This window comes from Lactuca serriola, chromosome 5 (assembly GCF_051521515.1).
Source record: "Lactuca serriola cultivar US96UC23 chromosome 5, Lser_US96UC23_V15, whole genome shotgun sequence".
NCBI classification, from domain to species: domain Eukaryota; kingdom Viridiplantae; phylum Streptophyta; class Magnoliopsida; order Asterales; family Asteraceae; genus Lactuca; species Lactuca serriola.
In genome coordinates this window covers 193336634-193347011 of record NC_136412.1, presented here as the reverse complement: position 1 = coordinate 193347011, position 10378 = coordinate 193336634, and the positions used below count along the sequence as shown (strand labels likewise).

The 10378-nt window shown below is 32.6% G+C and overlaps 2 protein-coding genes across 2 annotated transcripts; both read right to left on the bottom strand.

Annotated features, from left to right (window-relative positions):
• Nucleotides 1–212: 212 nt before the first annotated feature.
• Nucleotides 213–4342, bottom strand: LOC145053429 (uncharacterized). The gene is made up of 8 exons (XM_079001476.1): nucleotides 4073–4342; nucleotides 2901–3077; nucleotides 1586–1781; nucleotides 1328–1498; nucleotides 1118–1234; nucleotides 778–975; nucleotides 534–692; nucleotides 213–469 (listed from the first exon to the last, which is right to left on the bottom strand). The coding sequence occupies exons 2-8, from the start codon at nucleotides 3038–3040 to the stop codon at nucleotides 371–373; spliced, it is 1080 nt and encodes a 359-aa protein (XP_078857602.1). The 5' UTR covers nucleotides 3041–3077; nucleotides 4073–4342; the 3' UTR covers nucleotides 213–370.
• Nucleotides 4343–5810: 1468 nt separating this feature from the next.
• LOC145053428 (ethanolamine-phosphate cytidylyltransferase-like) lies at nucleotides 5811–9107 on the bottom strand. Its single transcript, XM_079001475.1, has 10 exons — nucleotides 8878–9107; nucleotides 7738–8165; nucleotides 7415–7650; nucleotides 7106–7254; nucleotides 6937–7008; nucleotides 6796–6863; nucleotides 6577–6697; nucleotides 6399–6464; nucleotides 6188–6310; nucleotides 5811–6106 (listed from the first exon to the last, which is right to left on the bottom strand). Exons 2-10 carry the CDS (start codon nucleotides 8091–8093, stop codon nucleotides 6035–6037), a joined length of 1263 nt encoding a protein of 420 aa, XP_078857601.1. The 5' UTR covers nucleotides 8094–8165; nucleotides 8878–9107; the 3' UTR covers nucleotides 5811–6034.
• Nucleotides 9108–10378: the final 1271 nt, after the last annotated feature.

Here is a 10378-nt window from a genome sequence, read left to right as displayed (position 1 = left end):
TAAAATTAAGGAAGCACCAGATCTTCGTTTTATTTTCCCTTCATTTATTGATTTTTTACTTCAAAAAATTTTATGTAGATGAAGACGTGGTTGTATAAAGCTTGCATTACTTGTTAGACTGACTTTTTGAGCTCATTTTTCGTTAATTTCCATAGTAGATTTTAATCCTTTCTTTTCTCTCCCAAACCATTTCTCACACTACACTATCAACATTTCAAACATGAACAATGCCACTCAAAATCTAAACATTTCTCACACTACACTATCACCATTTCAAGATTCTAATCTCCAGTTACAAAAAACTGGTGTAGATCAATAATCAAATCAAATTCCAGATATTTACAAAATAATATGCATCTGTTTTTGCTGCTCAAGCCAGCTGCAGCTGTTTTTGCTTTGACTTAGATTCTGCTACCTTCCCATGTATCTTCTCATACTCCTGTTTAAGTTCCTCCAAACGCTTCGATACCTTAAAACATCACAAACATATAAACATTATAAACACTTCATTAAAAAAAATGTATAATAAGTACCTTAAATGAGTAGGCCAATGGAAGCAATGTATCTGGATTCATTGCATCATCAGGGAAGTTACGAAGAGCATGTATAAGCTTCTCAAATGGTAATTTCACCAAGTCATCATGACAATATTTGAGTAGAGCTAAGCCAACTTTGAAAACAATCTTAACACCCTGAACATACAAAAGCTAGTTACTTTATATTATATTTCCTTTTTCGAAAAAAAATTACATAAATGCCACTGACACTGACACTGACCTCGTAAAGAAAAACATCCCAAATTCGAAGAGCCAGATGAAAAGGGAAAGAATAGGAGAAAACGGTAATAAACCACTGGCTTCCATACATACTTGGATTTATCATTTCTTCTGTAAAATGTTCGCCTAATTTTGGCATATACTCCCTCATCAAACGATCAAACTGAAACAAATATTGTTGAACCAGTGGCAATCCCTCCTGCATACAGTTGCAGATTGAGTCAGATCTGACTGAGTCAATGCCTGATTGAGCCTCTTACCAGATCCTAGTAAGAGGCATATCAAACAACCCCTAATTATTTATTTATTAATAAAATTTAGTAAAGAGGAAGTGAAGTTACCAAATATAATCCTTCCATTGGAGCATGAACAGCTCCTTTGAGTAACGCCACCACTAGCCAAAATGCATCTTCTTCACTCATGTAAAGCAGCAAAAGCCCAGCTAAATATCCCATTCCCTGAATGAAAATTTTTAACCATTTTGTGAGTCTTGTGAAAAATGGCTAGAGATGTAATGTAAAGTAATGTGAATTTGTGAATTTGTGAATCACCTGTACATATCCGACCTCTCTGTCGTACACAGAGTAGGCCTTTAAAACATTGTAAAGTGATCTTTGACCAGGTCCATGTCGTTGTTGGTAGAACACATGTGATGGAAAAGTACGCGATATATCGCGTATTATATCTAACTCGGAAGCTGATGTCTCATATATCACTAGTTGCTTAAGAAGAAGAAGAAGAAAATAAGACCTTAAGTTATAAGAAGGAAAAATAGAAGAAGATTTGAGAAAATTAAAGGAATAGAATACTTCGTATACACCAGGGTTCATGAGCAAGAGGTCCCGGCTTCCAGAGATCAATTGCCAGACAAGACCCCTCAAACAATCAGGGATTCCTTTTCGTATACGCCTTTTAACAACGTGTGGTTTCCTTCTTACATAATGCTTCCAATCACTACCTCCAACACCAATCATTTTCCTCCATTTTCTAACTCGTTTTTGTTCCCTGTTTTAAATTAATTTGTATCTATCTATAAGTTTTAAACGTAGCACGTGTTGTAACAGATTGTTTTTTATTCATATTTTCCATACAACAAACTAACTAACCATTGAACAATATCATTTTTGATATGAACAAGATCAAGGTTGTGTTTGGTGCGCTACAACTAACTTATTTTTCGAGCTTTTTTAAGTTGTCATGTTTAGTAAGCCAAAAAGTAGCTTTTTAAAAAGTTATTTAGGTTATCTTTGGTGTTCTAGCTGAAAAGCTAATTGTTAGATGATAAAAAATAATGCTTGGTAAAAGTAAAACTAACTAATAAGCTAACTGAAATACATAAAATGACATAAATAGGCATTTAAAAGAATATGTTTTTGAGTAAATTACACGAATGGTCCCTATGGTTTAGGGTAATTTGCGCATTTGGTCTCTAACTTATTTTTTAATTCAAAAGGTCCATATTGTTTGTTTTTGTTACGCGCTTGGTCCCTGTCTTACCTAAAAAGACCATTTTGCCTTTGATTTTTTAATTTATTTAAATAAATACACCCCCACCCCCACCCCCTGATCTTATCTTACCTACATCACTATTTTTCCCTATTTAAATAATAGTCTTTTTAGGTAAGACAGAGACCAAGCGTGTAACAAAAACAAACACTAAGGACCTTCCGAGTTAAAAAATTAAGTTAGGGAGCAAACGCTTAGATTACCCCAAACCATAGGGACCATTCGTGTAATTTACTCTATGTTTTTTATAAATACTTAAGGGTATATTTGTAAAATTTTAAAAAGATACTAAAAATCTAATCTAAATAGCTTTTAAAAAAAACTAGCTTATAAGCTACTTTTTTGTTTGCCAAACATGACAACTTAAAAAAACTCAAAAAATAAGTTATAGCTTATCAACTGGCTGTGGCGCACTAAACACAATGTTAGACTAGCTTTTTTTTAATTTCTCAAATATACATTTAATTAGTTATAAAAAATATATATATTCTTCTAAATGTCATTTTATATCTTCTAGTAACTTTTTACAGAACATCATTTTTTATCAGCTAACAGATAGTTTTTCAGCTAGTATGTCAAACATAGCCCAAGATGGAATTTAAGATTAACATGCATTACCTCTGATATTCCAAAGCCGACTTGTTTTTGGGGGGCCCATCAGGGGAGGGGGAGTTATGTTCCTGTTTTACAAACCCGAATCTGTCTAATCTTCCTGGAGCTGACACTTGCACACTTTCATCTGCTCTTTTCTTCTCCATATTTTAATTCAAACTAAACCTTGACAACACCATTTCCCTAATAATCACACAAAAACCTTCATAAAAAAAACACACAACCTTGCATTCGACAGCTTAAATCAATTCTCACAAATCCTTTGGTGACATAAATGTCAGCTACTTCCCAAATTATAATAAGAAAGAAGAACAAATATCCTACTTTGTGTTTTATGATGTTGCAGGCTTTCATCACCCTGTTTTTATAGAATCCTACTTTGGTCTTTGGGTTTTTTAACTTTATATGATTTATCTGCACTCTATTTATAGTATCTGTTTTAATACTTATCTGAACTTGTAGCCGTATACGTGCTTGTGTTGTAATGAAGTTTCTTTTCCATTTCCAGATTAGACACAGTTGAACATGTTCTATCTACATCCCTCTTTCAGGTTGAATTTTCAAATTGAATGTGCACTTTATGGAAGATTTGTGTTTATGAGTTGTGAATTTGTGATGGTTTAAAGTGTTTTATGTGATGAAAGATGATTTTGTCTATTTCTATATTGGATCCTTGGCCAGTTTAGGAGATATTTAGCTTACTTTGTTGATCATAAAAATGTTGTTAATGTGATTAGCCAAATAGGACAGATGGAAGGAAATAAGTTCCAAAAATGTTGTTAATGTGATCAGGGTGATTGACAAAGAAGAAATGTTCAACACGCTCACTAACAATTCATCATCAACTGGAAGAGCATTTCTCACAAGACCCTTATAATGATTACTACAACATACCTTATTTCAAAAATCATATATCTCTTCCCATTAGCCACTCATGTTAAATTGAAAGAAGAAACACGTTAAAGATCAGATTTTCAAAACTTTATTAGTTTCTAAAAGATTATGAAAGTAATTAAGGACTTAACAGATTCCAGTAGCAAATTTATAACATTAGGAAACTAAATTCTTCATCAGAAACAATAAGACTGTTCTAAATCCAGTCTATTATTTTAATCCTTGAGCACATACAAAATCCTAGACTAAAAATTATCACGCTGCCAGAAAAGAAAATTGCTCACCGGAAATATTCAGCCAGCGCCGGAAGCAGGAGTCCTCACGTCCGCCGGATTTTTCACCAAAATATATATAGCAGCGGTGGAGATCGGAGTGCTCAACTCCGAACAAAGACCTCCGGCAAGCGATTTCTGTTTCTCCGATCAGACTTACGCCGAAATGCAAATCGGGCCAGCGAGACAGCAATCTCTGTTGCCGGTGCTCTGCATCTCCTACTCCACCGGATCTGTATGTTAACGACTCTTTCTCTCTCTCTCTCCCTTTCTCTTCAGCCAACGCGTTCTAAAAAAAATAAAAAATAAATAAAATAAATAAATAAATAAATAAAGTTTAGGACACCTCTCACGTTTTTATTTCAGTCATTTATTCTATTTTCTTCTTTTAACCCACTATATAATATTTAGAGTCTTTAAATACTTAAAAAAATCAAATTCATATCTAAACGATAATTGATATTATAAAATTATTTTAATAAGATTCCTAAAAAAACCATAGATTGATATAAATAATTGATTATACTTTATAACAAAAAAAAATCATTTAACTAATTACTCTTATTTCTTATTTGTGTAGATCAATGCGTTAGTAAAAAAGGCTATAAATCTATAATGATATGTAACTATGCTTACTTAAATTTATAATAAACTAGGTGTGGACTCATGTATTACATGGGTTTAATTAAAAAAAATATATAAAATTTTAATAATTTGAAAAGTTTGAATTTATAAGAAAAATGAGAAAAATTTGAATTATTAAAATTAATGAGATTTTAATATATTGAATACATTACATATATAAACTCTTTCTAATAAATACTTTACATATATATTACCTTACACATTAAATGTGGAATTTTAATTTAATAAAATAAAAAATACAATAAAATGACAAGTGGAAAATAGAAATTTTATAAAAATCTAGAAAATGTCATGTGTCCAAATGAATGAGAAGATGACATGTTGCAAAAAAAACCTTCATTTATTATAGTAGATAAACCATATATTTAAAACTAATAAGCAAATTAATTCAATAAAATTAGTTCTATCTAATCTAAAAAGACGGTTTAGATACAAATTTTATAAAATAAAACTATTTACTTAATTATTCGAGTAAATTGCTTAACCTTTTATATAAAACATACTGACCTGTGGCTTTATTTAAAAACACTATAATCAATTTGGTTTAATTTGTAATTTAGCTTGAAATTTTATTAATGTTTTATAAAAAGATGTTTTTAATACCATTCCAAAAAAAAAATGTTTTTAATCATATAGGCAACAAATTTATTTTACCAAAGCTTTGGAGTCATCATCGGCGACTGCTTATATATTATTTACATATTTGTCCGATCGTTTTATCATCACTTGATTTATGTTATTCTTATAAGAAAATCCTTAAATCATGGATAAACATTTTCGATGGTGAGGATTTAAATACCCTAGAAGACAACATGTAAATGGTAAAACTGAATTTTCTAATCTTACTTGGTTAACTACGACAAGTTTTCCATTCACGATCTTGATGATATGGATGAACATCATTACCTTCAGCTAAGATTTTGTATATATTATCATTTTAAGACTCCATTTAGTGATTTAGTCTTTGGGTTTTCATTCTTGGATGCGCTTCGCTTGAAAACATATGTTGCTAATCATAAAATCATACAAGTTTCTATTGGACATGGATATTTTAATGATTTTAATCCTAAGCCTAAGTACTAAGTAGTAGCATGATCATCATCACTTTACAAAAACCAAAAACAAGAAACTTCATTAGATATGTGCTCATAGTTCGCAAACATCAGGATGATACATGATACATGACACATGACACATGATACATGACACATGAAACATCCGAGGGGTTAGCATCATCTTAATTTCTAAAATCTCTCAAGGAGTTGTGTTACAATCTTAGCATCATATATTATCATCTTTATCTTCATCTTCAATCGAATATATAATCAATTAGTCCCCAGAAATATACTTCCTCTCTTCATAAAATTTCTTCTCACTAGCTTCCTTCTTTTCATTTCGTTTCTGAAAAGTCAAAGGCTATTTCAGTCCAACACTTCCAATCAACCATTTTAAATATATATAAACATAAAACATAAAAAATACCTCGTATATCTCATGATTGGCTTTTATTCTTTGAGCTACCGAAGTGGTTGTGATGTTTTTTGGGCTTTCCAGAATCCTGAAAATGCCCATGCTTTTGGGAACCGAGTAAGGGTCCACCATCCCCTGTGGTAATAATCAACACAAGGGTAGATTAGTCTTTTTGTGTTTGTTTGTTAAAAGGAGTTCATCTTCATCATCATCGTCATCTTACATTGAGAGTAGATTGGCTTTCGGAAACAGTTCCATGCACAACCGTAGAGATGTTAAAAGTTGCAATCTGGCCATGCATTTAAAAAAAAAAATGTAAACTTTTGTTGATTTGATTAAATATATAGTTTTAATATATTTATTTTATATCCAAAAAAAAAAAGGGAACTAAATGTAAATACCATGTCTTTTGTGATTTCCCAAGGAGCACCAATGATGACTTCATCAACATATCGACAAGCCAAAACACTGAGACTGCGTTCATGCAGATGCATTAATGGGAAATGAGCCCCTCGTTGTTGGCTGCATCAAATCAGATATCACATTCAGAAGGGTAAAATCGTCATTTACTCACACTCAAACCATCAATTTATCCAAACAGTAATGGTTTTGAATATTACCTAACAGTTTCATCTGTATATATTCCTACTAGTAGAAAATCTCCAAGCTGTCGTGCACTCTTCAGAATCTGAGAATTCATTATAAAATTATTAATTATTAATTATTAATTTATTATCAAAGACACAAAAAATCATTCATACCTCAACATGGCCAGCATGAAAAAGATCAAATGCTCCATCAATGTACACAACACGAGCATTCGGTCCAGGCCCCTGAATAGATAATAACAACATTTTAAAGATGAGAAGGGCATTTACGTCTTTTGACCTGTAATAAACAATAAGCAGAAAGTTGATTTAAGAAACATACTTTGCCATTTGAAAATTGCACAATTCTTCTTGATGTAGGCAAAAAGTTAGATGCATGTTTGGATTTGGAATGACTCTCTATGCTTCTTCTACTCATTTCATTACTTTCTCCATTAACTTCTTTATCTTCCATGGATGCAAGAATCCTTCCTGCATTTTGTAAGTAAAGATGTTAAAAAGCACAAAATGAATCCAAAAAGAATGAAGATCATGCCACTTAAAGCAAGAAATAGCAATGTACTTTCTATGAAAGTAGATTACCATTTCTTGATTTTCTTGTATTTAGATGTCTTCAGTTAGAAGGTAGTACCTACAATGTCTGTGCTTGAAACACCTTCTGTTCTTTTGATCTGTTTGTAACGCCCAACTTTCTTTGCTAAAGCATATGCATCACTTCCATCAGGAAGCAAACAAGGATCATCTCCATGTATGATATAATCAATCTTATGCTCCTTAAAAAGACTATTCATAAAGTCTTCAGTAATAGCATAAGGTGCATTAGCAATAACCTCATCAACCCACTTCAATCCGCTAACAAGTGCCAACCTTTAAGAGATTAAACACCATATCATGTGAAACATAAGATTTGTATGTGTTGATGAGAGAGCAAAAGCAATAAAGCATTAAGCATACCTCTCTTCCATGGATAAAACAGGAGGACCTTTGTTTTTGATGATTTCTTCATCACTTACAACTCCAACCACCAATTCATCTCCTAAAGCTTTGGCTTGTCTTAAAGCATTTGCATGACCATAATGCATAAGATCAAAACACCCATCCATGTAAACACGGATACGTTTCTTTCCGGATTTTTGCTTCTGGAGATTTCCTAAATAAGGTAACATGTATGGAATAGTAGGGAAACAAGCTATACCACTTAGATAACTTGTGGAAAGACCAAGCAATGCAGCTGTTAACATTATGCCACCAAATAGATGTGGGTGGTAGTATAGCCCATCCCAGATGGAGTAGTTTGCCTGGTATTCCATTGTTGATCCAAAGCTTTGGTTCCCAAGGGGGCTCTACAGCCCTCTTTGATGATGTAGAAGAAGACACAAACCCTGCAAAACAAATGAGGAACCCAGTTTTTGAGAAGAATATGGAAGAAACTACTGAATTTGTCATATTCATCACAGAGATTTTGTTTTCAACCATGGGTGGTGTTTGATAGAAGAAGAAGAAGTGTTAGAGCAAATGAGAGGTGCTTGGATGTGCGTCTAAAATGATTATTGCATGTTAAAGCTTGTTTGGCAATTGGAATAGATTAAGATTTTGATTTTCTGATTAATTAGGTCAAAATAAACTCTAATCTAAAAAACGTAACCATTCACGAATTGATATAAAACAAATGAATTACCAATCCTTCATATATACCCAAATTAACATCGGTTTTTAACCGAATTGAAGTAGAAATCCTCATTCCATGATGAAACGAAATTGAACGAAATTATCAGAACAAGATAACTGCGCCAAATCAAACAAGATCAACATGCGAAATGTGATGTTTTTCTGTCCAATTTTTATATGATGAGAAAAGACCTAATTTACAGTGATCGCAAGCTTAAGGGCTAAAACACAGAGCATAGCGAACCAAGTTATGATGCAAAAAACACAAAAACAGATCAGGAAACGATACCGAATTATAATCTGGCATATTAAATGCAAAACAGGAATGAGATTCGAATTACGTTTGATTACCAAATCTGCGTATGATCTGGTTAAAATTAAGAGAAAGGTAGAGAAAGGAGGTTGGAATCTGAAGACAATTATTACCTTTTTGTGTTGGAATTCGTGCCTCCTCGTCTGTGTTTGTCCGTATGTTTCTGCTAGTTGCAGAAGTGGTGGAATTTGGAGTGTTTCTTTTCTTGCGTTGGTTGTATACTTGTATTGAAAATTTTATATCGTAAACAAGAAGAAGAAGGAGAAGAAGAAAAGAAAATGAGGAGCTGGTGATGCAAGCAAATAATCAAAAAAAATATCACATGGGGCAGCGAGAAGAGACACGAGGGTTGTTTTGCTGGCCTCGCAGTCCACTTGACCCAATATTACCAATAATATTATAATACAAAGTTGAAGCTTTTCTCCTTCCGTTATTTTTTTAAGGGTCACGAAACACGGTTTAGAAATTTTTTTGAAGGAAAAGATTTTTGGACTGGTTATGTGCACCAACTAATCTCATGGTAAACATAAGGACTTAGGGATGTCAAAAAGTTCTGTAGGACACTGTTCCCATGGGGCTCGTCTAGTTTGGAGGAAAAAAAATTAAAATCGGGACTGGAGGCAAGGTTAATCCTCGTTTTAATTTCGGGAATGAAGGCGGGGTAGGCAGTCTCATCACAAACCCTCATGGGGACCCCGTTAATAAATTATACATATATATTTACATATGTCAGTTATATAAATATAATAAATAACATGATTTTAAGCTTTCAAAATTCATAAAAAAAAAAACATATTTTTAAGTTGTTAGTATAATATTTTTAAGATGTCATAACTTTTTTATTTTTAACATGTAAAATTCTGCTATAAATAATTATTTATTACCTTAAAAATAGTTTCTTTTAGCCTAAATAACAACTTCTTTTAGCCCAAAAAAAGACAACCGAAAATCAATCGTGGGCGGGGGTAATAAAGGGGATTTGGGGGCGGGGGTAATAAAGGGGATTCGGGGGCGGTGGCGGGGGATGCACTCCTCGTCCCGTTTGCCCCCGTTGACATCCCTACATAAGGCTATGTCTCGTGTCTTAGAGTCATTGCAGACGAACATTTATGGTTACAGGACTGAATAATGTCGGATTTAAACATGAGTCAATGGATTACCCATAACATCTTATATATGTCTTACTAAGTCACCACAATCCAAGTGGTCGTTTCGGCTTGTAATTTTGTTAAACCGTATTATATAGTGTTGTTTGTGCTTTTTAACTAATAAATTGTGGTTTAAACTTTAAATCATAGCACAACGAATACTAAAGACAATATACATTCATTATTCCCTAGCCATTACATGCTAAGCGGAGAATTAATTCCAAAACAAAACAGACAAATAAAGGCAAATAAATATCGTTGGACAGATTGATTATCTCTGAGTATTTTGATCATATATTAGTCCTTGACTCCTCGTAGCTCCAATTATGGATATTCAAAATGTTCTGGAAAAAAAGAGACAAGTATCTACAATTTTCATGTTTTTTATTTTCAAATTTTTAATTGTTATATCGGTCGTAATAAGCATGGAAGTTAGAAGTATTAGGTTGATAGACGAAAATCTAAA